This window comes from Eurytemora carolleeae, unplaced genomic scaffold, assembly GCF_000591075.1.
Source record: "Eurytemora carolleeae unplaced genomic scaffold, Eaff_2.0 scaffold308, whole genome shotgun sequence".
Taxonomy (NCBI): Eukaryota; Metazoa; Arthropoda; class Copepoda; order Calanoida; family Temoridae; genus Eurytemora; species Eurytemora carolleeae.
Genome location: NW_019396484.1, coordinates 420,196 through 447,563, shown reverse-complemented (window position 1 = coordinate 447,563; position 27,368 = coordinate 420,196). Strand labels below are relative to the sequence as shown.

The 27,368-nt window shown below is 30.0% G+C and overlaps 1 protein-coding gene and 1 long non-coding RNA gene across 3 annotated transcripts; both read right to left on the bottom strand.

Annotated features, from left to right (window-relative positions):
- Nucleotides 1-657: 657 nt before the first annotated feature.
- Nucleotides 658-9,280, bottom strand: LOC111704138 (uncharacterized). Its single transcript, XM_023476278.1, has 11 exons — nt 9,203-9,280; nt 8,492-8,713; nt 8,055-8,134; nt 7,248-7,302; nt 6,141-6,192; nt 5,892-5,926; nt 5,229-5,277; nt 3,703-3,757; nt 2,578-2,616; nt 1,859-1,944; nt 658-793 (listed from the first exon to the last, which is right to left on the bottom strand). Exons 3-11 carry the CDS (start codon nt 8,127-8,129, stop codon nt 673-675), a joined length of 567 nt encoding a protein of 188 aa, XP_023332046.1. The 5' UTR covers nt 8,130-8,134; nt 8,492-8,713; nt 9,203-9,280; the 3' UTR covers nt 658-672.
- Nucleotides 9,281-15,967: 6,687 nt separating this feature from the next.
- On the bottom strand, nt 15,968-18,637 carry LOC111704132 (uncharacterized). 2 transcript variants are annotated; one of them, XR_002765754.1, is made up of 5 exons: nt 18,512-18,637; nt 18,160-18,210; nt 17,814-17,900; nt 16,395-16,668; nt 15,968-16,135 (listed from the first exon to the last, which is right to left on the bottom strand). It is a non-coding gene; the product is annotated as an uncharacterized LOC111704132 (long non-coding RNA). The 2 variants fall into 2 exon arrangements; XR_002765753.1 differs by lacking the exon at nt 15,968-16,135 and having other exon boundaries at nt 16,327-16,668; nt 18,512-18,621.
- Nucleotides 18,638-27,368: the final 8,731 nt, after the last annotated feature.

Here is a 27,368-nt window from a genome sequence, read left to right as displayed (position 1 = left end):
GCAGGTCTTTTTCTTCCTAGATCTGGATTTTTTTTGTTTCCAAATAAATCTAGCAACCCCCTCATTTAAATCCTGTATCCGCCCCTGTACCCGATTCACAACGATACGCTATAAATCTTCTTCTTTCATCTGAAAATTGATAATTTCTTTTTGTTGTTTATTTAAAAAATAGGTTGTGAATTAATACAGCAGAGAGAAAGTGTAAAACTGTTGTAAAGATAGAAAACGATATATTTTTCTAAATGTTGCTCAGATTAAGGCTGAAAGGGTACCATTGTGAATCGAGCATGCAAATCTTTAAATAAAGGTTTGCTTGAAATTATGTCTACAAAAGTCACTTTAAAAACTTAAATTATGTTTTATGCTGGAAAACATTGCTGATTAAGAGAAAATATACAAAAAATAAAATTCTAAAAAAAGATAAATTATATATTTACGGTTTTAAACTCATTAGTTTAAAGGAATTAAGTCTTTGTCACAAACTCAGATTTTCTAATCCCTAAATCTTTGCAACAAATGTCGTAGAGCTTAGTTATTTTAAACTCTGAATTCTGGTGGATCCCATAATCTGAGTTTGAAATATCAAATACCGTCAGGTTGCATAAGATTAGAGAATTATAACATTTGTGTTTGTGGCTAAGACTTAATTCCATTCAGGTTGTTCAGAGAAATTTAATTACAAAAATCAAAATAAAAGACAATTTTAGTCGGGTTGAAAAGCAGTGTTTTTTTTACCTCAGATTTGCAGGAGTTTCTAAATGGTTCTGAAGCAACATAGTAGTAATCCGTGAAACTACAAAATATCAAAAATCAAAAATTGCTTCACCCAGAATATAATTCATATTCAGAATATTTATATTGGATCCTAAAACGTCTTTAAGAAAAATGTTTTTCTCTCAAGTCCATACTGCACAGACGAAAACCAGTTTTTAGACGAATAAATTTAATCAGCAAGGGAAAAAATGTTAGGTCAAAATGTGACTTTTTGGGTGCTTAAAATATCTTTCTTGGACACAGAATTCAAAAAGGTTGTCATTGTACAAAAAAAACGTTTTTAAAAGGGAAAATTTCCCAATATAAGTCACTTATTTGTCTTAACTGGATCAATTTTTAAAATATCGAAAAACTAAAAAAATTACCGAATTTATCTGCTTTTGGATACACATAAAAGCATGCTATGATGTTTTTTTTTTACTAGTGGTTTTTTAAATATCATTTTCTTAAAAGTCGAATATGTCCAACTAAAATTGATTTTCCAGAAATTGTTTTTTCTTCTCTAAGTCGCTGAAATGTATATGCTCCATACAAATCCGGGTTATATCAATTATCTTTTTTATTCCTTCGTTTCAGTCTTAAATACTTTATAATCCATTATTCCATTTCGATTAACGCAAGAATAATGTTTCATTCCTATTTTTTCATTCAAATATGAAGGGGTATTTTTGAACGAAGTTATTCATACATGTATTCCTTTTCCCGTGAAAAAATTAGGAAAACGTTTTTATCAAGCGCAAGAAAAGTAAAAAAAGAACTGTGTGTCCCTCTAAACATGACATAATACATGTGAATGCTAGGTCGTCCTCTTGAGATATACTGCAGCTTTCATTCATGCAAAAACCAAATTGTATGATTATATGATTCTTAAAATTAAAACCATCATAATTTCTATTGCTTTCAAAATTGCCTAAGGTAGAAAAAACACTTTTGAAAAATTTAAAGCCCTGCCTCCTTTTTTTAAAATCCCTGATAAAATCATTTACAAAATTCAGTTTTTAGTAACTATCTATCATGTTTCGAGCAACTGAAGCTATACAGGGGACAAACTGAAAGTTTAAAAAAATGTTATACCAATGTTTACCTCATTATTTTATGGGCAAACTCCCCGACCCTTGATCTAACACTGCAGGCATAGCTGTCCTTGTAGTTTACATTCTCACAGTATATCTTGATACAAATATAAATAAAAAAATACAATATTTTTATTATTTTGTTTAGATCATCTCTTTACTCAATACTCTTCCAATTTCAATTCTATCTGAATAATTACTGTTGAAAAAAAAGTTGTTTAGGAGTGTTCACTAGGGTGGATTTTGGATTCTTGGAGTGTAGAACATGATTTAGAATGTGAAATCATTATTTCCAAAACTATAAAATTTGTTCATTAATTATAAAATATAATTTCACTTTTAAGTTGAAATTACTCTTGCAAAATTTGGTAAAAGAAAGAAACTGAGTTATTGTCACAAACTCTGATTTTCTATTTTTATATCTTTGCAATCCGATGTTGTAGACCTTAGATATTTCAAGCTATGAATTGTATTATATCAATTAATCTAAGTTTGAAATATCAAAATTTTACACAATCAGGTTACAAAGAAATAGGGATTCAAAAATTTGAGGTTGTGGCAATAACTCAATTCCTTTGAATTAATTTCTATCTTAAAAAATATGCAGGATAGATATAAAAATAGTATCAATTTTGATGTTGTCAACTTTTAAAACATAATTTATGGATAAAATATTTAAAATATTTTTTTAGAAAACAGATGTTATAAAAACTTGCAAATCATGTATTACCTTATTTATGTTTTCTTCCATAACCTCATCACATCGTTTCTTAAACAAATTCATTCAAAAATATGTTTTTACAAGAAACATGTTTGCTAAGAGTTTCAATTATGAAGAAATCTATTTATTATACCCGAGGCAGTTAGATCTATTAAACAATTTGATATAATCTTAAAGAAATATCGATTTGACAAAAACTCATAAACTTGGCTAAAATCTCATTTCATTTTTTTAATATCATGACATTAAAAAATCCCTATTCTTTGATATAATCTTACAAAACTTTAATATAATCTTACACAACTTTAATATAATCTTACACAACTTTAATATAATCTTATACAACTTTAATATAATCTTATACAACTTTAATATAATCTTATACAACTTTGATATAATCTTATACAACTTTAATATAATCTTATACAAGTTTAATATAATCTTATACAACTTTGATATCTTTAAAAAAAAGAAGAAATCTTTGTGTCTCTTTGTTTATTTGTAATTCCGATCATAACTCACGAACCACGACCAATTTGCCTCAACTTTTGAATTTTAAGATTTGCTTATTTACAGAAGAAAATAATAATCATTACTTGTCTTGGAATATATAATAACACATTAATATTAGAAATAATAATTATTACTTGTCTTGGAATATATAATAACACATTAGTATTAGAAATAATAATTACTTGTCTTGGAATATATAATAACACATTAATATTAGAAATAATTATTATTACTTGTCTTGGAATATATAATAACACATTAATATTAGAAATAATTATTATTACTTGTCTTGGAATATATAATAACACATTAATATTAGAAATAATAATTATTACTTGTCTTGGAATATATAATAACACATTAATATTAGAAATAATAATTATTACTTGTCTTGGAATATATAATAACACATAAATATTAGAAATAATTATTATTACTTGTCTTGGAATATATATTAACACATAAATATTAGAAATAATAATTATTACTTGTCTTGGAATATATAATAACACATTAATATTAGAAATGATAATTATTACTTGTCTTGGAATATATAATAACACATAAATAAATATTATAATTAATTATTAGAAAAAATGTTAAAAAGGGGTTTTTAGTTACCTTCGTGGTTCCTGGGGTTACATAGCACAGATCATGCATTACACAGGACTCATAACTAATTAAGTTAAGTTGGTTTATATTTTGATCGGTTTTTGCAAAAGCAAATAATTTTAAAATTGTTTATTTTAAACATTTGGTTTTAAGTTGCACTTCTGCAGCCTAAGAGAGCAGAGCTCTGCTCAGAAAGCTCTCTGCACTATTAGCAGTGGACGCTGAGAAAGGTGTCTAGACATAGGAGGGAGGGAAGGCCAACCGGCTCTCAACCCTGTTCTCAATATGCTTGCCTCCTTTCTTAACTACAGTACCCATGGCCGTGGAAATAAGTCAAGAAATAGGAATACAAAGAGCTAATATGTCTAAAACTAATCCGGTTTCCTACCCACTCCACTTAGCGATTGGAGACCTTTCTGGAAGGGCCCTGCTCCATAGCAGTCAGAATGTGCAGCACTGAGGCTGCAATTAGAATTAAGTAAAACAAACAAAAAACAGAGAGGGGGACATCTATGTAATGAAAGGGTGATCGTGCACTGTCTTATAAGGGTGCAAAGACATCGACTCGTAAAGATTCTTTCAAAAGCAGCGCCATAAATGGACTGGCAAAGGGAAGCAAGACAAAGAGAACCTGCAGACGTGCAGACGGAGAAAGGAGAAAAAAGATGAACATTTGAAATAATCAATTATGCCTCGTACCATTTTATTTTATGAAAATTATAAAAACATTAATACTAAAACATTTGTAAAAAAAACTTCATTTACAATAAAGCTAAAACCAAGTAAAAAACATTTGGATTTCTTACATAATGCCAAATGTTGACCCTAAGAGAAAAAATGTGAAAAAAATCGAACCAAAAACAACCGTGTCATAACAATCATTTTTTCCATTTTTTAGTATAAAAACATTGCAAAGTTTCATAAATTAACAAGATCTTGAAATTATTAAAGTTTAAAAAAACGAACGAAGACGGTAAACAACACTACTAATTATTTACTTATCAGATAATTAATGAAACTAGGTTGTATTTTTAAAAATCAAATTAGACATAAGTTTTCTGATACATTATATATTCCCTTGTTTAAGATTTAAAGAACTTTTCTCTTGTTTTTCTTCAACTATTCTGCAAAATCCAAAATTGCATGTCCGTCATCACATGAAGAAGGTCATTTTCACCAATTGTTTGACGATTTTTAAAATTTATCGGGAGACATCTTCCTATTGGGGCTTAACTATCCCCCCTCCCAACTGTGGGGTATTTTAGGGGGTCAGGGGGGGGGATGTGACTGTTTTTTTTCACAATACTACTCTTTAAATGCATTTGTCTTTGTGTTTCATGGCGAGAATGGACAAAAATGAATATATTCTGATAATCTTTCCATTAACAAACATAATATAAATTGTAATTTGCATTGATTTATAATCATTTCAATTTACAATTACTTTTCCCGTTCATATATTTATCCTTGAATGAATCCTGTGATCCTGCAATATATTTAGAATGTCGTTGCATACGCCCCTGATGCCTTCTTACCTAAGTAAATAATCTGGTGAGTAAGTACACCCATCAGTGTTCCATTGACCTAAATATTGATGGATAAAACTTTATTTATACTTCGCTTGTCTGTTTGTTTGTATGAAATAGACGATGAAAACGGGTGAACCGATAGATAGATAGATAGATAGATAGATAGATAGTTAGATAGTAAGATAGATAGATAGATAGATAGATAGATAGATAGATAGATAGATAGATAGATAGATAGATAGAAATATATATACATTTGACTAAATATTTTAACAAATAAAAATTACATGTAGTGCACAACTTTTACATTTTAATTTAGCCAGGGCCTCTCTAACCATTGCTGGTTGTTTTGAATGAGAGGCCCTTTTGCAGCGATAAATAACATGTTAAATTAAAATAAAACCAATTAAAACCAAAATAATTTAGAACTAAAGGAAAGCAAAGAGAGGTGGAGAAAAATGACTAGATAGAAGAAAAGGTATTGGAGAATAAAGAGGAAAAGAAAAAGAAAGGTTCACGTAATGAGTTATGTTTTATTTTGTTATGTTATAATAATTAAATTAAAATATAATAAGATTAAAAAGCCTAGTAAATTAAATATCTGGAAAAATATAATCTCATAATAGAATATAGAAATATATATTTCAGTTTTTAAGCTTTAATTCTTACCTGGAATTGTTGATTCTGAGCTTTTATAACAGGTTCTAAATAATGATTAATGTTTATTATTGTTTAGAAAAAAAATTAAACTAAAACTTTTACATCTCATGGATAAAAACAAAAGCTCACTGACCCTAAAAAAAGTACAACTCAATTCATTTTACTGGAATCAATCTATTTAATCAATTTAACAGCTATAACTGTCGTCTGTCACTTTCTTAAAATTCCAATTTTTATTTTTAACAAAAATTAATTTTCCTGATTTCACACTGTTGTTCCATTTCAACCAAATCAATTCTGCATTCATCTCCTTAAATACATGGATCAGATGATACAGTGGGGTACAATAAAAATTGAATATTGCATATCTATATATAAATTTGGCTTGTCTGGGTGTCTGTTTGTTTATATCCAATAAACGTCAAAACGGCTGAACCGATCGGGCCCAAATTTTTTGTGGGACATCTAGGGACTCCAGGGAAGGTTTATGAATGATTGAAATTTTAAATATTTGTCTCCATNTAAAATGTAAACAAAAAGAACATGTTCACAATTTAAATAGAAGATGGGCGAGAAGCGCCCTAAAAGCCTAGTTTTATATAAATTTAGCTTGTCTGGGTGTATGTTTGTTTGTATCCAATAAACGTCAAAACGGCTGAACCGATCAGGCCCAAATTTTGTGTGGGACCTTACGAGGCCCCAGGGTAGGTTTATGAAATTTCAAATATTTGTCTCCATCAAAATGCGAATTTCATTAAATTTGTGAAAATTTTGAAAATGCACGAAATTTTTGTTTAAATCCGCGAACTTTTTTTGTTTTGTTTTACGATGTATACACATAGAGAACATGATCATAATTGACATAGAAAATGGGCGCAAAGTGTCCTAAAAGGGTAGTATTTTATATTTCGGGTTCCTTTTACCAGATTTTTTCTGATTTATAATTAATTTCTAAATAAATATGTAAGAATAAAATGGATTTAAAGATGTCATAACATGTAATACCCAGTTTTATAATTTTGAAATCTGCAATCGAAATTGCAATCGACAGAAAAAAATTTGTTTATAATTTGTTAAGCCACACTTAAATTTTATTCTAAATTCAGACTGAACTTTTTACAATCACAAAAACTCACCAAAAAGTAATTTGTGAACCCTTTTTATCCATATTTATAAATCAAATTTTTTATGATTTTTGAATCTGAAATATTCATTTATTTCCATAGAAAATACAGAGATAGAGCATTGTACAGTCTACTATGCATTGTAATACATATTGTAAATATATGCACATTTAATAAAGCAAAACTACTGAATATTAAAATCTACATATATTCATTATTTATTAGTAAATGGAATTGAAACCTGTATCTAAATTTGCTCCTTTAGCCAACCAATGGCTGTCACAGCAGACACTGGTCTAAAGTAAATAAAGTATTGTTATAAAACAAACAAAAGTGAAGTTGGGGTTTTATAAAATAGTTTCCACAAAAATTATATAAAACTATATAAATAGGAAACCGACTGTAGCCTTGTATAGGCTCAATTTATGATTCAAAATAGTCTAATAAACATGAAACACGGCAATTGTGCAGTGTACACAGGTCCATTATATTTTAAAAGGTTCATTTTAAATAGTAAAACTAATTTTTTAACCAACATCAAATACACATAAAGATTGCAATAATATCCTCTTCGTATTTTACAGTTTTTGGGTGCCACTGTACAGTGTATGTAAAGTGTGTAGTGTATGTACAGTGTACAGTGTATGTACAGTGAACATTGTATGTACAGTGTAAGTAAAGTGTACAGTGTAAGTACAGTGTACAGTGTATGTACTGTGTACAATGTACATTAATGTGCATCTATATATACTTTACTTGTCTGTCATGGCGTCTGGTCTGTTTGTTTGTGTCCAATAAACGTCCAAACGGCTGAACCGATCGGGCCCAAATTTTGTGTCGGACCTCACATGACTACAGGGAAGGTTTATGGATTATCAAAAGTTTAAAAATTAGCCTCCAACGAAATTTGCTTTTCATTAAATTTTGAAAATCCACGAATTGTTTTTTATGAAATCCGCGAACTTTTTTTTATTGTGTTGCAATACAAAGAGAAAGTGTTCACAATTGAAATAGAAGATGAGCGCGAAGCGCCCTGAAAGCTTCGAACCTTAAACTTGTTCACAAGATCAGGACACCAGAAGGTTTTCTTCTCAGAGCATTTTGGAGTTCCTGCATCATACATCCGGTCTGAACACACAATTTAATTAAATTGTACAGGGTGTCCCAAGAAAAAGGTAATTGCATGGTTTTTGGAGTCTTTTTATGCATGCATGAGCCTAAAATGTAACACCCATCATATAATTTTCTAATCTGGAGGAGTTATTTTTATCACCTTTTTGATGCAAAGCCTTGTTTTTAACTAGGACGTTAATTTAAAAGTTATAGACTTGAGCCCTAATTTTAAAGCTTATGAATGCATAAAATTTTGCCTCAAAATCCATACTTCACCCTTGTTTAGGACATCTAAGTATTCTATAAACTAATGCGTAGGACATCTAAGTATTTAATAAACTAAACGTTAAACAGATTTTAAAATTAATGTACCAACGGATTTTTTTATTGCGTTATATGAGTAGAACCACGAGTATTCAGATTCTGCTGCCTGTTCAATCAAATCAGCTGATTCTCCCAGGTCAGTTGATTTTTCAAGAGCAGCTGATTCTCCAGCTGTTTTGTTTAGTTGAGGTTGAACTGCAGAATCTGAACCAAAGTATGGTCTCCAGGAACCTGAACTAGGCAACCAATATCTCCAACCTCTCTCCTCTTCTAAAAAGCGGAAATAAGTCTTTGAAACAAACTTTGAATTTTTAATCACTAAATCTTTGCAACAAAATGTCGAAAACCATCGATATTTGAAACTTTGAATTCTGTTACATTAATTGTCTCAGTTTAAAATATTAAAGGTTCACAATCACACCATCAGGTCTCAAAGATATATGGATTAGAAAATTGAGTTTGTGGCAAAGACTCAATTCCTTTAAAAATTAAAAAGCTTAAAACATGCATGAATTATCAAGCATGACATTAACATCGATACTGAGTGTAAAGAACCAGAATTGTGTACTTTTGCTAACATTTTTTTTACTATCATGGCAAAATTAAATTTTTTCTAACAGAAACAAAATTAATCCAAATTATTGAATTCAACTTTAAGTGCTATTAAATTTATTCAATCCTAAATCAACTATTTAGTATTAATATGTGTTTACTGTTTAGAATTAATATTTACTATCCCCTTAATTTCAGGTTTTATACTTTCTGAAATTGTAGGTATTGTAGTCTCATCAATGAAAGATGCTGTACTTTCTGTAGTAAAGAGTATTGTACTGGTGTACTTTCTTCAATTAAAGCTGGTGTACTTTCTTCAATTAAAGCTGATGTACTTTCTTCAATTGAAGCTGATGTACTTTCTTCAAATCCAGATGTCGTAGATTTACTTTCTGCACTGAAAGATTTCACAGTTGTGTCTTGTCTAAAAGATAATTTTATTAAACTGAGTGTGACAAATATTCTTGAATATTTGAAAACTTACATGTTAGATATATCATCATTATAGGCTAATTCAACCATAGGCCCTCCGGGATTATAATTGGAACCCCAGAACATAGAATCATCAAGGGGACCCTAAACAAAATAATATCTAGGGGCCCCTAAACAAACATAGAATCATCTATAATATGGAACCCTGAATTGTCGAAAAAATCGGTAGCATTAAATGAAGAAACAAAAAAAATTAAATTTAGTTTACCGCTGCAGCGATCCCAGAATAATAAGTTAAAGGGAGTGTTAGCGAAAAACGAAAGGGGGGTATAACTATAGACTGATATAGAATTGATAAAAAAATAGTTTAAAGTTCATCGCATAAAAAAATATTACGAAATTCTAACTATATTATGCAAATGAATCGAATTTGCTATTTGTAGATTGAAATATCCGAATAATTAATTTTAAATTAAATTGAACTTTTTACGATCTGAGCGGAATAATGCAACATCGGGTTCTATGCTCTTGTTTATAAGACGTTTTTATCCATTTTCTCCTTATAGACGCAACAGATGAAAATAAAATAAGTAGCCGATATCGAATTTTATTCATTTTTCGCGAACACTCCCTCTAAGACAAACAAAATCACAGATATCTAGACTATGTGTCAAATAATATTGTACACTGAGAACCAGAAAACTCTGAAATAGGAAGACGACATTATACAAATACTTTTGTTACAAAGCGCAAATAGTGTCACTTGTAAGTTATTATATATATATCTTATCAAGTTAAATGGGTTCAAGTTGAATGTTCATTTGGCTATTTTAAGACCATAAGTCAATAAGTGGTCTTCCTTTTCAAGAGTTTTTGAATATATATATATATACAAACAGATATGTTTATCATTATATTTTATCTGAACTACAGTGAGAAACAGAAAACTCTGAAAAGGAAGACGACTTTTAGACTCAAGTTACAACTTTAAAATATCCAATGTGGATGAGATGATGAGACTCATTAATTTTGCAGTTTAAACAGACCCACGTCTCTAAATTAGTGATTTAATAAGTAACCCTATTTGTATTGTAACAACATCAATGGGTTTAATGTCGTCTTCCTATTCCATTGTTTTCTGGTTATCACTGTATTTACCCATGGGACGTAGAACGCTAGGCCAGGCCAAACTGCAGATCAACATCAGGAGTAATGCATTTCGAGAAGAAAAAAATTTTTATTTTTAATATTTAGAAAAAATATATGAAATGTTGCTGAAGATAGGAATAAAATAGATGGGAGGCAAAATTGGGTGGACTTAACATTCGGATTCCGTTCAGATTTAGATTTATTAAAGAAGTCTAAAATTGTCATAAATCATAATGTCTAATGTTCATCAATTATTAATAATCTGCAATATTACGAAGCATGACAGTTGGTGAATAGTTCAGAAGGTTTTCTTACATAATTTGTCAAGTTGTTTGATACCAAAGACAAAACTAAAAATATAATATGGGAGTCATGTTATAGTAAAATTTATTTCAAATTAAATATATTTAAGCAAACAAATTTTATAACGAAATAAACTGCAAAAAACCTTTAATATCTTATACAGTATATAGAAGACGACATTCATTGCTATTTATCAACTGTCATGTTTCGTGGGACACCCTGTTTAAAGTAATAATCTTTGTTTAAGTTTGTTGTTTGTCTTTCCGATCATAACTCATTAACCCTTTGACTGATTTGCCTCAAATTTTGTTAAAAAACTCAAAACCACTGTTTTGGTCTTGTAAGCTTAGTTTGAAAAAGCTGGGTTCCCAGGCTATAAATACTGTTTTGGAAACCTTTTTTTCAAATACATTTTTGTGCATAAATGTTTACAAATATCAAAAATCTTTGTCGTTGTTCGATGGTCGTATGGTGTAAGAAAGAAACTCTTTTATCAGTCATCAGTCATAACAAAATATCTATTATTAAAAATTTATAATAATTATTGAAGCATGCAAAAGATCAACTAAACTGCAGTGGAATAGTTAGACATCATTTATGAAATATTTTGAAATTATATTTTGTTATAAAGCAAATAGATTTGCTAGTTTCTTGAAAAACAACTTTTTAACTGATAGAACTGAAATGTATTCTGTCTTTTTACAATGCAGATTGATATATAATTCATATAATAATCGGTCTAAAATATTTTTAGTTTCTATAACTAGAATCCCATCTAAATTATTCAGATGTTTCTGCATTATTCTGGAATTATAATATTAGCTTATCATGGTTTAAATTTGGTTTCTAAAATATTTAAAAATAGAAAAAAAAACTCAAAATGCTTTATTCTTTCCTAAAGCACTGTGAAAAGTTTTATTTTTTGTTTAATTCTTAAAGTTAAATTGATGCTTACAAGGATGTCTGAAAAAATACTGTTGAAGGGACTGTTAGCGTAATTTTAAGTGACCCTTCATGCTAAGACCACAATGCCCAATTCTTAACGATATCCTTGAAGCTTTGTCTGAACAAGTATAAAATATGTCAATATTTTAAATTTTGGAACCTATTATTTCAGTTGTCATTTCTCTTCGTATGGACTTCGCATTTCTACTGTGTGAAAATATAGATGTATATATCAGAAATTAACAATTGTAAACCTGAAAGAATGACAATATTCTCCAAATTGTTTATAAGGAAAAGGTTTCAAGGGTACTGTTGTGAATTGGGTAATATAAATGGTCACTTGAAATTATACACTATACTTAATATCGAGTCTAATCTAATCTTGTACTTTTAGCCTGAAAAGTGTATAAAATTCAACCAATCAGAATCGCGTAAAAGAAGCCAATAAATTTATAATTTTTGGCGCCATTTAAGATTATATACAGTAACGGGAGAGACGCTCAAATTAAAAAAAAACAATTTTTATTTTTCCCTACTATATCCAAGAAAGAGCGGTTTAAGAAGAAAATCAAAACTGTTACCAATTTCCATTGGATACTTAGATTAAGTAGTCGGGATTAAGAGATTAAGGATTATTTAAAAGTTTTCAGCTCAGTTCCTTTAAACTCTAAAATGCTGTTTTTGGTTAAGTTAAAATTTTTTAAATTGTGAAATGTTCTAAACAATTCCTGATTCTTTTTTTGTTGTTGAAGATTTGCAGATTTATGATGTAGAGACATTAAAGGGAATTATCAGAAATAATAACTTTTCAAAATAGAAAAAAGATATCTTTTATAGAACAATTGTGAAATAAAACTTTTCCTGAGTAAAAAGACACATTTCATCATGTTCCTGAAACCCAAAAAACAATTCTCAAATTCAAATAAATAAATGCTTTTTATCAAGAAATTTGCAAAATTCAACTCCAGGAGCAACAAAATTGTGATTAGTTATAGTTCAAACCAGGGCACTTAAATGCATAATTTTCAAAATTGTGTATAAATTTCTATGTTAAAAATTTTATGTAGATTTGTATGTTCAAAATTGTGTATAGATTTGTGTGTTCAAAATTGTGTATAGATTTGTATGTTCAAAATTGTGTATAGATTTGTATGTTCAAAATTGTGCACAGATTTGTATGTTCAAAATTGTGTATAGATTTGTATGTTCAAATTGTGTACAGATTTGTATGTTCAGAATTGTGTATAGATTTATATGTTCAGAATTGTGTATAGATTTGTATGTTCAGAATTGTGTATAAATTAGTATGTTTAAAATTGTGTATAGATTTGTATGTTCAAAATTGTGTATAGATATGTATGTTCAGAATTGTGTATAGATTTGTATGTTTAAAATTGTGTATAGATTTGTATGTTCAAAATTGTGCATAGATTTGTATGTTCAAAATTGTGTACAGATTTGTATGTTCAGAATTGTGTATAGATTTGTATGTTCAAAATTGTGTGAAGATTTGTATGTTTAAAATTGTGTATTGATTTGTATGTTCAAAATTGTGTATAGATTTGTTTGTTCAAAATTGTGTACAGATTTGTATGTTCAGAATTGTGTATAGATTTGTATGTTTGAAATTGTGTATAGATTTGTATGTTCAGAATTGTGTATAGATGTGTATGTTCAGAATTGTGTGTAGATTTGTATGTTTAAAATTGCGTATAGATTTGTATGTTAAAAATTGTGTATCGATTTGTATGTTCAGAATTGTGTATAGATTTGTATGTTCAAAATTGTGTATAGATTTGTATGTTCAAAATTGTGTATAGATTTGTATGTTCAGAATTGTGGATAAATTTGTATGTTCAAAATTGTGTATCGATTTGTATGTTCAAAATTATGTATAGATTTGTATGTTCAAAATTGTGTATAGATTTGTATGTTTAAAATTGTGTATAGATTTGTATGTTCAGAATTGTGTTGTATGTTCAGAATAGTGTACAGATTTGTATGTTCAAAATTGTGTATAGATTAAGTATGTTAAAAAAAATACCATAATCTGAAAATTTAAATTGTTCTTCGCACAGTGTGTCCAAAATGCCGATTTTTGGTAAAAAGAAATAAGATTTTTTGTACGTATATTTTCATAAAAGTCGGTACCTAAACCCATTATTAAGCGCCAATTTATGATTTTTATTTAAAATTAGCCTTACTGAACTATGATTGACGCGCTAGCCCGTTTTCAATATCCCCCTTTTTAAAAATTGTCAAAAGATATTTTTTAAAACATGATTTATATATTTATTAAAAATCCGGACATTTCTGAAAGGCACTTTTTTATAGGTTAAACAGTGACCTTAAAAANTTTTTTTCTCGCTTTTTTAAAATTTAGTAAAAAGAAAAAAAAAATAACTGTAAAAAATTCACTTTTTAGTATTGCTGATTCTTGGAAAGAAATGTTGAAAAAATATTAATTTTTTTTTAATACATAACAAAATAACCAGGAAATTTCAAAAAGTGCTCAAACATTGTTCTAAGTAAAAAATTAAGCTTCGCACACGCACACTTGATTTTAGACAATGGAAGAAAGTATTAAAAATTGTGAATTCTCAGCAGAACATCTAAACAAATTATTAACTCAAGAATCAACTTTAATTAAACTGCTCTCAAGACTCAAACCTGAAAGAGTTAAAAAAATTAAAATCTCCTTTAGCACTGCTTCTCAACTGCTTACTGTTAGGAAACAATTTTTTTTTTCTTTTTCTGAGGGGTCAAAATTTTTATTTATACCGGCCCTGGACAGTGGATAACACTGTGCCTCGGGAAAAAAACTTGCGAATTAGAATCCTCTATGTAATAATTGGTTCCTCCGACCTTAACCAAATATCTGAACAATCTCTTATAAGCTTAAAGTACGAAATTTTTAGAAGTTTCTAGCGCTTCCTCACATGTTGTCTGTTTATATGAAACTAAGTATTATTCATCAAATATTTCAGAAATTCTGAAACTTTGAACTTTGTCCATGCACCGATCACGATTTATTGATTTTTCATTAAAATCTAGAAACAACCGATATAAAATATTCTCCTGTACAGTGTGTCTCAAAAAACATGGGAGTTAACTGACAACTTCTTTATATTTTGTACAGTGGTAGGCGGTAATATCAATACAATGACGACAACTTTTGAGTTAAATTTTGATTTATATAAAGCTGTTTGATAACTGGACATATATAAACATAGAATTCAAGAGAAGTTGTCAATTTAAAAAGCTTCTCTTTGACTACGTGTAAACTTGTAATACCAAAAAAGCTTATTAATAATAAAAACTTAGTAAACCAGACGTCAGGTTAAATAGGCTTAATGACTCTTTGTCCATAGCATTTATTGAAAATGAAAGAAGATTCTTTAATTCCAACAGTTTACCCCAGAGATGTTAAGCCATCGAAAGAGTTTATGAAATGTCGTCGTCGTCTTCAATGGGTTTTTAACTATATTATGTTATCTCAGTAATTGCAAAATAAAAAAAAATTAATAATAGTAGTCATGAATGTGCGGGAACAGTTTTAAAGAGCTCCATAAAATCATTCCATTTTCAGAAAGTTACGAATACTACATTTTATAAAATCTTCCGATGTCTCTTTATATTTTAACCTAACTGTATGTTTTCTGCAACCAATACAGAACTTCTATAAGATGCAGAAAAAACAACTTTGGAAGCACAACAATGGGCTTCAGATGCAAACTATTCCAACGTTTTTTTAAGGTTTCGTATAATTTTCTGCACAAAACGTAAATTTTATAGCTTATTCAGCTGGTTTTATTTTTAACATTTTACCTATGCTTATATTTATCCCTCCCCCTGCGCCGAAAACAGCTTCTCCTCAACAAGAGCACCTTCCGTCAAGATTTTTTAGGGTTACCCACAAAGTAGAAGACTTCATGGACGACTGTACAGAATTAAAGCCGTCTGATTCCTTATAGGATTCCTTGTAATTGCAAACTTGTTTATTTCTTTCTCAAATCAAATAAACCATAAAAAGTCATTAATCTTGTTAAAAACTTAATATAACCTTGGGATCGTCATCCTGAAAGATCTCAGGTCGTCTTTACACTCTCGTCCTATAGTTTAAATAATACAATTAACCAAAAACTAGTATTTCACGTTTATTCATAAAAAAAAGTCTTATTAGCAATTTAAAGTGCGAGGTCATAAATCATAATCCTATGGATTCAAGTAGCATATATATACTTTTAGGATTATCAATGATCTGAGGGAACTAGATGAAAACTGAACATGAAGAGGCAAGATGTTTTAACCCTTAAAATGTATTATTTCATGAAATTTAAAGATTTCCCTCTAAACTAGCTAAATGCATTTTCAGAAAATAAAACCTTTAAAAATATTCCACAAGGGCAAATAATCAACGTCATAGGAAAGAAAAAAAAAATTNTAAATGTGGGGAAATATTATGTTTTTGAAAATGAGATCAAAATATTTAAAATAAAAAATGCATTGATTCTACATGTATTTCACTTTCAAATTTTAATTCTAAATAAGACATTTTAAAATACTTTACCAAAAGCATATTTCTGTAATTTCGTTTTATTTTCTTTGTTATCTCAACCTTTACTATTTCCGAATAATATCAGAAATGCTTTTCAATAAAAAATTATTTCTTCGGTTACAAAATTGTAGTTTAATAAACTTCTTAAAACTGGACAACAAAAAAGCTGAATTTTTTTCAATATTACATGCTTTGTACACATATGTTTTGTACACATATGTTTTGTACACAAATTTCATTTCCGACTCTGAAGAGATTCTAAGGCTGTAGCAACAGAGTCAAATTCCTAAAAAAAAGAGAGTTCAGGGACCAAATATAATAAAAAAGAGAATTCAGGGACCAAATATAATAGAAATATGGAAAATGAACTACACAGAATTATTTGAACCACTTCTTTTGTGCGCTGATTCCAAATAAGTGGCTCAACTTAGTCGACGCTGTTAAACTGTTTTTCCGCTATTCATTAAATTTTGTCCTGGAAAATTTTTTTCTTTACAAATGGCGGCGTTAAGGCATTTGTGCAACATTTTAACAAAAAAGAAATCCCATATGTACAGCGGTAGGCGATTATATCAATATAATGAAGACGGCTTTTTTATTTAAGTTTTGAATATTAACAAGTTTTTTCGAATTACATGTTTACTTAAGTAATCAAAAAGAAGCTTATTTAATTGACAGCTTCTTTTGATTTATATGTTTATTTGTATTGTGTATCCAGGCTGTTTAAAACCTGGATATAAATCAAAATTGAAATCGAAAGTTGTCTTCATTGTATTGATATAATCACCTACTACTGTATTTTTATGAAGAAATCACGGTACGCATGAATTTAAAAGTACAAAATGCATAAATTAAAAAAATCACTTTAAGAAATAAATACTTCTGAGAGAGGAAGCGAGGGAAAATATAAATCATAAGAAACAAAAATAAACCCTTTAATCGCAATATAAAATACGATCACGCTATAGTTTAAAAATTACGACGGTTTTAGGATTTAAACCCCATCTCTCTCAATAATTATTTTTTTTTAATTTAAAGACACGAAAATTTAAAGCGGAAATGGTAAAAAAGTATCCGCAAGTTCATAAATTCTTATTAAAGTCATCTTCATTTATCTAGATTTTTGATTTGCTAATCTTTATATTTACAGTGATTTCCGGAATAAAGCGGAAATTATTTTGATTAGAAACTTCCCTAAAGATTTATTTATTTATTATTTGCCTACTTGACAGTGAGAACCAGTAAACTGTAGAATAGTGTAGGATGACATTAAAGCTTGATAAGTAAGTGTATTTTTATGCTATTCCGAGCAAATAGTTTAAAACCATAACTTGAGTTAAAAGTCGTCTGCCTATTCCAGAGTATAATGGTTCTCGCTTGAAATAGTTGAAAATAAGTAAATAAAACAGATAATAAAATAAAATGAATCACCTTAAAAAAAATCTCCATTGCTAGTTTCTGTTCTTCTTTTATTTTCTCGAGTTCACTTGAAACCTCGGCGTACTCGCGCTTTATTTCCTGAAAATAAAAATATTACAGGAACGGCCGGTGTAATCTCCTGAAACATGTTAAAGGAGCTGCCGGCGTAATCTCCTGAAACCTGTTAAAGGAACTGCCGGCGTAATCTCCTAAAAAAATATTAAAGGAACTGCCGACGTAATCTCCTGAAACATGTTAAAGGAACTCCTGGTGTAATCTTCTGAAACATATTAAAGGAACTGCCGGTAATATATAGAGAGAGGGGGGAGATGTTAAAAAAATATATACCCAGTTATACCTGTAGGTTACTGACAAGCTTCCTAATGGGAACACCGCTGCAAGCAGCTCCCTTAAAGAAGAAGTTTATAAATTAAGTAAGTAGGTAAGTAATTCTTTATTTATGAAATATATTACAAACATACAAAATTAAGTGAAGGAGAAATTATTTATCTGGTTGGTATTTTATGTTTTTTTTGTTTTATTACTTATACTTTTATCAAAGAATTTAAGTCAAAGAATTGCACGTTAAAGATTTTTATTCCCAAAATAAATTTTAATACTTATATAAAGATAATTAAACTTTGTAAATTCAAAAAGTATTAATTCATAATACTTGCGTTAAAAAAATGAATCATAAAAACGACTTAAACCTCTATTGCTGTCTGTTGATCAAGTTTTTGGCCAAGTACCGCAAATCTCTTCTCTGTGTTCTAAACAAAATTTGTTTAGAATGATTAATGGTTTTTAATTACTTTTCAGAGGCGTACACAGAGTTTGGGGATAAGCCCTCCCCCCTAAATCAATAAAATCTATGGGTTCCAGGGGGTTTTCAGGCCCCGAGAAAGAAAAAGAAACTTAAGCCCCCCCCCCCCTCATTGGAAAAGTTCCTGTGTATGTCCAGCTTTTACTTTTGTACACACAGAAAAAAAAAATTAAGTAAGCAGAGGACAAGTTAGGTTGGGTTCACGGGCGTACGCATGCTGGACATTTTCGGTAATTTCCTAGTATAGGATTTTTGGAACCCTGAAATAGTTCAAAATATAAATGCTAATACTTATAAAAATAATATGTACAAAATTATAAATAATGTTTGACATCATTCTCGTGGATTTGAAGATTCCAACATCTCAAAATCCTTGGAAAACTTTATTCTATTCATGTTTTATGCCCTAACGTCGCCATATTTTTAAAAAATGTATTTATTTTCAAGGATCGGGACACTTAAAAAAAATAATATTGAAAGGACGAGGATTTTGATGTGGTTCGGATTAGAAAATGATGATGATGTGGTTGGCCTTCCTCCCCTCTTTGAACTATAGGAGGTGAGTCGGGCAATTCAATGGGAGGGAGGGGGCAGGGGGGGACAAAGAAAATATTTATTGGCATGCATTTAAAACAGACATATTCTAAATCCCTGGGTTTAAATACACAGTATAGATGGGTATCTGCAGTGGTACTAAAATATTATAATGGTTTTCTACAATACTGTGTATTTAAAATTGTATATATTTTTCCTCTAGCTATTTAGACAGTAATGAATTACTTTTACCCTTGATTAACCTCGCAGAAAATACTTCATATTTTTAATGTTCAATTTTGATTGTTAAATACTTCTTTTACAATTTTATTCAATTATTGATTGTTAAAGACCTCTTTTACAATTTTATTCAATTATTGATTGTTAAAGACTTCTTTTACAATTTTATTCAATTATTGATTGTTAACGACCTTTTTTAGAATCAACGTTAGTTTTCCATTCAGTGAAATTATTTGTTTAACTTGGTCATTCCTCCAGTTAAATCGTTTGTTCACTAAAAACGTTCGTTCAGTAAAAAATGTGTTCAAAAGTTTATCCTTAACATTGTTTGTTCTTTAAAAAATGTTAGTTAAAAAAAGTTTTAGTTTGTTTTGTTCACTCGCAAAAAAGTGCCCATCTCAGGATATATATTGCAGCATTGCCAGTCTGTTTCTAGTTTCTATGTTGAAAGGTATTGGTAAAAGAACTTCACATAAAAATGTGACTATTTTATAGTTCACAGTACGTGTACCCGGTGGCGTATACAGCATGTATGATCAATATTGGAACTGAGCTAACCAACCCAGCAGAGGTCGCTGCATTTTCACTTAAACAAAATTGCGATAAAAAAATAATTCAAAATTGTCTAAACAGTTGCAAATTGACAATTTAATATCTTAGTTATATAAAATCCCCCCTCCCCCGATGTCCATCATTCTAAGGCATGGAATCTGATCATCATGTCACAGTCCATATATTCAGAGGGCATTTATTACTAACTCAAACATTTTTTTACTACAAGATAAAAATAAATTCTAAATCTCAATACTCCCTCTGGCCCTTATGGACTGTAATTTACACTTTTCTGGACAAGGTATATGTAAACATAATGCATTCACACTGTTTACTGTCAAACTTTATAATCAAATAATGCCAAATAATACCTTATCTTTACTCCGAAGAAAAATAATGCTATAAGAGAAACTTTATAATTTTAATGATTATAAAGTATGTGATTGAGGAGGTGTACACTGTACACTGTACACTGTACAGGGTTACCCACAAAGAATAAGAATTCAGAGACGACTGTACAGAATATAATATTTCTTTCTATGTATTTATGATTCCGTGCAACAACAAAAAGACTGTCTTTCAAATCTTTGAAATAAATTTCAAAGTCTATTTCAAACAGAAGACTTAATTTAAACTTGGAATCGTCAGCTTTGAATAATTTCAAATCGTTTTTACAGTCTCATCCATTGTGGGTAACCCTGTAGGTCTAGCTGTGGTGCGTTTAACATTAATATTGCCTCATAAAGTCAGTCCTCAATGTAAGTTCTTGTTATAGTGAGTCCTCAATGTGCGTCCTTGTTATTGTGAGTCCTCAATGTGCGTCCTTGGTGTAGTAAGTCCTCAATGAGCGTCCTTGTTATTGTGAGTTCTCAATATGCGTCCTTTTATTGAGAGTTCTCAATGTGCGTCCTTTTATTGTGAGTTCTCATTGTGCATTAGGGTGTCTCAAAAACATAACTTTTTAAGTGGGTAGGTTTTTCCCATTCTCCTAGGTTCCCTTTTTTAGATTTTCTTTCTTTATATAAACAGAACTCGAAGTTATTCAATGCTAACATTTGACAATTGGACAATATAACCCGAGAGATATACGGTACAGAGTCTCCCAACCCTAAAAGGTCTAGCCATGCACAGTCTAACTATCTTTACAATATTGAATTATTATTATGAACTGCTACCTGATTGACCTCCTAGCTATAAACAATCTACCTAATTGACCCCACAGCTTTAAACTCCTACCTGATTGACCTCCTAGCTATAAACAATTTACCTAATTGACCCCACAGCTTTAAACTCCTACCTGATTGACCTCCTAATAATAGATTATCTATCTCAGATCTATCTACCTGATTTAACCCTTAGCTATGAACTGCTACCTGAATGACCCTCAGCCAGCTATAAACCTGCTGGCCATCAACTTTTTACCTGATTGACCACTTAGCTATAAACTAACTGATTGACCACCTAGCTATTGACTGTCTACCTGATTGACCTCCTAGATATACATGTCCTCGTTAAAGTAACCTTGAAAGTTCACATTTACGAAGTAGCCTCTTAATTTGCAGAATTTGGAATTTGGGTAAGGCTACCCCAAAAAGATGAGTGAAATGGGACGAGCCCAAGTTATCTGCCTTAAATGTAATCTTAAAATTGCTTATTTACTAATTTGGCAATGAAAGTGAGATGTAATTACAAATGCAGAGAATCGTGAATATTAGGAAACAGTATAGAGTCAATTCTGAAGTCTAGTCTTTTATGGGTAAAACCTGTATCTAGCATCATCATTCGCAAGAATGTTTTTTTTATTTGTTTCTGAAATATGTGAACATTCCCCCCGAGAATATGTAAGGCTTTGTTATGATTTCCTATTGGGTTGATGTATACAAAGCCAAGGCTCAGCCCTTATGTTGATTGTATCCTAGAATCCTATACAGATTAATGTTGACATTTATATTATCTCCTTGTCTCTTCTAAACAAATCCACACTGTCTGGATACAATCATAAGAAAACGAATAGCATTAAACTAAGCTAGTGGGGTAGGTCAAATAGGCCTATGATTGGCTTAGTTCTGTAAAAAGTCTGACGGTGCCATCAAAGTTGAAACCGAGCTGACGTACGTTAGGGTTAAGCTTGTACATGCCGCGAGTGTTTCTAAAAGGCATGTACAACGGTTCGGGCTGGTTCAAATTCAAATTTACCCTAGTCCACCGTGAATAATGCTGAATATTCATCAGAGAGCGACTGCTCAATTTTTTTTTTAGAGCTAAACACTTTAGATATCAAGATGAATGCTTGATCTCCTCTTTCTCTTAATCTTCAGATTATTTTAATCTTTAGTTTGTATTGGAGAAAGTTTCTAAAGTTTAACCAATCAGAGTTGATCGAGTTTGCAGAATCCCAAACAGCCGTGACTTAAAGGTTGAAAGCTTTACCGAAAAAATCGATGAGAATTTTGCCAATTACTTTTTAAACACAAGGCTAACAACAACCAATTGCCTTAGAGTGCTAAAATTTACATGTAAAGGGCTACAGAAAAGCAAAAGTGAGTTAGAACGGTAAAATCAAAGCCCAAGGCGTTGCGACACTTCAAAGTGACCCTGTATTTAAAAATCGATGAAACTTCTTATAAACAAGCTGAATCTAAGTGAGCTAATGCCTTCCTGGTCACAAATCGTAAGTTTAGGAGTTTTATATGAGAAATGTAATTGTAGAACACACATTGAAGAAGAAAAAGATATCTTGCTGAAATTGCTGAACTTAAACTGACATAAATTGAGAAAAGTTTGAAAACAAAATTTAAATTTTAAATTGTTTTCTGCATAATGTCTGTATTTCTCCCCCTTTCTGGGAAATTACACAAACTTGAATTAAAGGATTTACTTTAATCCGGAAAATTAGCTCCCACGAACCCCTATTAAATATTCTTACATCCTAAACCTCAAAAGGCTCCCCACCTTAAAATCCACTATAATCTAACACAGTTTTTAATTAAACTACTTTATTTGTAAAATTCTAAATCATATTTTCTAATTAGATATGAAATAGCTTATCATAATTAAAACAGACAATATTAATGCTTTGATAGTTCATTTTAAATGCTCGTATATGTCTAAAAAAATCAGTTGTCTATAAAGATAAAAAACAAATCTTCACTCCTGTATGCCGAGTCCATTAGCGCCTGATCCAATCAGTGTTCAGTCATGTGTTTGTTGTTTATTCTGAACCAATAGAAACAGTATGGCGGTAACATCTATCTTTCTATCTATCTCATTATCCAATAAGAGTTATGAATCCTTGAATCAGCGCTATAACAATAAATGGAAATATTTACTTCTACTGAAACTTGTATGTTAAGGAATTGTACTGCCGTACTCTTCCATTCCTGGAAAATATATAAATAACTCGGTTAATTATTAAAAGTAGATAACACATGTATTGATAAATTGATGTCTAATACATATACGTATATATGTATATAGATGTAAATATTTATATACATATATAAATAAAGGCCTCATATTTCTAGCTTATACATTTACCAATATACACAGATAATTAATAAAATCAAGAAATGGACCTACATGCAAAATTTCACTTCGGCACTCCTAAAACCGTTATACTGTTATCTGAAAAATAATGTTGAAGATATTGTCGTTTTTCAAGGTTTAAAAGGGTTAAATTTCAAATAATTTCCTGCAGTAGAAATGCACTTTTTTGGATAAACCATAATTGAAAATAATGAGTATCAGGATTGTAATCAGTACTTGAAAAGACAACTCTGTGCAGGGTGCTGTTGTGAATGAGGCATTGTCATCCGTCACTTCAAAAATAAGCTTTAAGAGATCCAGCTTAGATTTCTTTTGTAGGGTTCTTTATCTTATTTAAAAAAATACCATATTTGAAATTATTATAAAAATTGATAAATAGTTAAATTTAACTGATTTTAGTGGAAAATTAGCCAACAAACTTATTGGACAGAGCTAGATTGGACATCCATTTTGTGAACGAACAACATTTTATCGTGAACGATGGTTTCGTTTAGAAAAAACGATACACGTATTACTTGACTTGTTCAGAGAATTGAAAAAATGATAAATTTCAAAAATGAACGAAAAAACCAACGATTTTAAAAAATCTCTATACATTTTTACTGAATGATTTTTTTGAATGAACATTTTTACGAAAACGAATTTACTGAACAATCTTTCAGTAAGAAAACGAACTAAATAAATAAAAAATGAACGATGCTTTTGAGAAAAAACAAAACGAACTGACGAAATGAAAAAATGTCCCTGGAACTCTGTAAAGGATGGATTGACGCTCAATTTAGAACAAAATATGGTGAAAGAGCCTGAAAAGAAACAGTATTAAAGGAACTATCGTCGTAGTTTTAATTGACCCTTCGGCCTCCATTTGAATATGGGCATGTACAATTCACAATAGTACCCTTGAACCTTCATATAAACAATAATGTGAGATATAACGTCGCTTGGTCATTGATGGGAGGCTTTCAGTTTTTGTATTCTAGAATATAATGTTTTTTTTTTTTTTAGCTAGAAAGCTAAATTCCAACAGGCAAAATTTGTTGGATTATTTTCTTTTATTTGCAAAAATTGATAGAAAAAATATTTCTTTTTTTAAATCTGATATTTCTGATTACTTTTATGGTCATAAGGAAAGTAAAAAAGTCATTTTTTTACTATTTTGCTTCCCACGAAACATGGCAGTTGGTAAATAGTTTTGATTGTCGTCTTCCATACACTGTATTAGATGTTAAAGGCTGTTTGCAGTTTATTTTATTTAAAAATCTTTTGCTCAAATATATTTTACTTTAAAGTTAATTTTACTATAATATGACTCCTATATAATATTTTTATTATTGTCTTTGGTATTAAATATCTTAAACAAATTCTGGAAGATGACATTCTAAACTATTTACCAAATGTCATGTTTGGTGGGACACCCTGTAGCTTGGGAACCCATGATCACACGAACCCTATGCTCAGACAAACAAACAAACACCCAATCACCATAACAAACAAACAAAGGTTACTGCTTTAAAGGGAGTGTTCGTGAAAAATGAAAGGGGGTATCAACTATATACAAATGTGGCGAAAGATAATCGATGACCATAGGGTGTAATATCTGAATGATTTGTTTTAAATTAAATAGATTTTTTTTCGGTCTAAGTCGTATGTTGCATCTTTCTGAATTTGTATGGATACTGCGTTCTTCGGTATTAGTCGTTTTTAACAATTTTCTCCTTATAGACGCAACAGATAGAAGTAAGATTAGAAGTGATCAAAAGCGCTTTTTTATTGCATTAAGCCTATACCCCCTTTCATTTTTCGCGAACACTCCCTTTAAATAAATATTTTTATCATACATAGCTTTAATAATAAAGATTTAGAGATGGGGTCTCAGAAAGCCATATAATTTTATTTTGTCAGATATCAATTATAAAATCAGAAGCTGGATGTCTAATTTCAAAATGGTGAAAGCTGATAACGTTTTTTGGTGATCACTGTATTTATTTTCAACTGAAAGGAATTGATAATTCTTCTTCGAACTTTTTCCTCCCTGAGATAATCAATTTGGTGAAATATGCTCAAGCTTTATCAGATCATTTTTCACCCAGTTCCCAGCTTCAAGATTAATCTCAAGATAATAAAATATATATTTTTATTTACATTTCTGGTTTAAAGGGACTGTAAGCTTAATTTCAAGTGACCATGGTTTTAAAAAATATTCAAAAATTAAGTAGGAAACAAATTGATTTCTACTTTTGACGAATATGACACATGTTATTAATTCCATTTTTATGGGTTTTTCAAATATATTTAAGATCTGTAGCTTTTTTATTGAAAAATCATTCACTATTTTTGTGTTTTTTTGGAACACCAGTCGACCGCCCTCGATACTCTACCGAATGCATCAAAAACCAATCTTTTGCAAAATTTGTTTACAAGGTTCTAGTGTAAGCCGTTTTTAAGTTATAAAGAAAAAAAAACAGAGGGGAGTGGAATAAACCATCCAACACCCCCATCATGACAAGGTTAAGGTTTTTTTTTAAAGGGAGTGACCGGCTATGTAAGGTAGTTGAACTGAGTATGCAGTGTTGTGGAAAACTTCTTGCGAATTCATTTGAGACATATTAAAGTTTGTAAAGATCTGTAAATCCTGAGTTTGAGCGCAAATTCGACGTTCAAAACTTCTACTTTGGGGGTGGATACGTTTTCATAAAACTTGGTGGTTTATATCTCTCATTTTCAGCTCAAGGAGTAGCTTCTAGTTTAAATATATTTGGTTTAAAGGAACTTTAAATCCCAGTTTTTACTTGTTTTTCATTTGGATTCAATGGGAAAAAGTTGAGTTCTGTCACTCTTGTATTTGATAATAAGATTTCTTCCTGAATCCATTTATTGAAATAACAAAAGAGAGAAATCAAACTAGAGAAAATAAAATCATCAAGAATTAGAAAAGTAGAGTTTAAATTTATTCAATGGATATATTTTATAGATCGTATGTTTGATTAACAGGGAATGAAAAGAAACAGAATAAACAGAAATGTACAAGCAAGATGAATCAAAAAACAGAGTTTCAAAGAAAAATAGAAGATAAATATAATGCCAATAACGAAAATCGACATTATAAATATTATTTATTATGTTCTACTGTAGACCCGGCTGTAACCTTATTAAATAAGGTCTTCTGTATATCCTGTATACCCTGTATATCTTGTATACCCTGTATACGCTGTATACCCTGCATACTCTCCAAACCTTGTATACCCTGAAAACCCAGTATACCCTGTATACCTTGTATACCCTGTATACCTTGTATATCCAGTATACCTTGCAGCTGGGANTATACCAAGTATACCCTGTATACCCTGTATACCCTGTATACCTTGTATACTCTTCCCTGTATACCCTGTTACCTTGTATAACCTGGAAGTTTCTGGAACAAAAACTTGATTTATTCCTTCTTCCCAAGCTCCAGATACTTGCTTCAACTGGAAAGAAAAACAAAACAGAGAAATAACAAAATTTTCTGAAGGTACTTAAGCTTCCCCTGAGTTCCATACCCCCCCCCTTTTTGACCCCTAAAAATTAACCATGTATCTAGATTTAGCGCGCTCCAAAATCAACTAAGATCGATTTAACAATTTTGTACCCTGTGACCCAAAGCAAAAAACATAATTTTTTCAAAAAAAAAATTTTCAATTAAATTTTTCTTAAAGTTCAAGAAGAGTAAACTGTAAAGTGTAAAATTGATGTGTATAATAGTTAAATGTAAGTATTAATAATTTTTGTAAAAATTGTCGATTTTCAAAATATACCTTTATTTAAATATTTGACGGTTTGCAGTTCTCACCTTTTCCCCAGAAATCCCTGTGATTTCTAAAAATGCGCTGAAA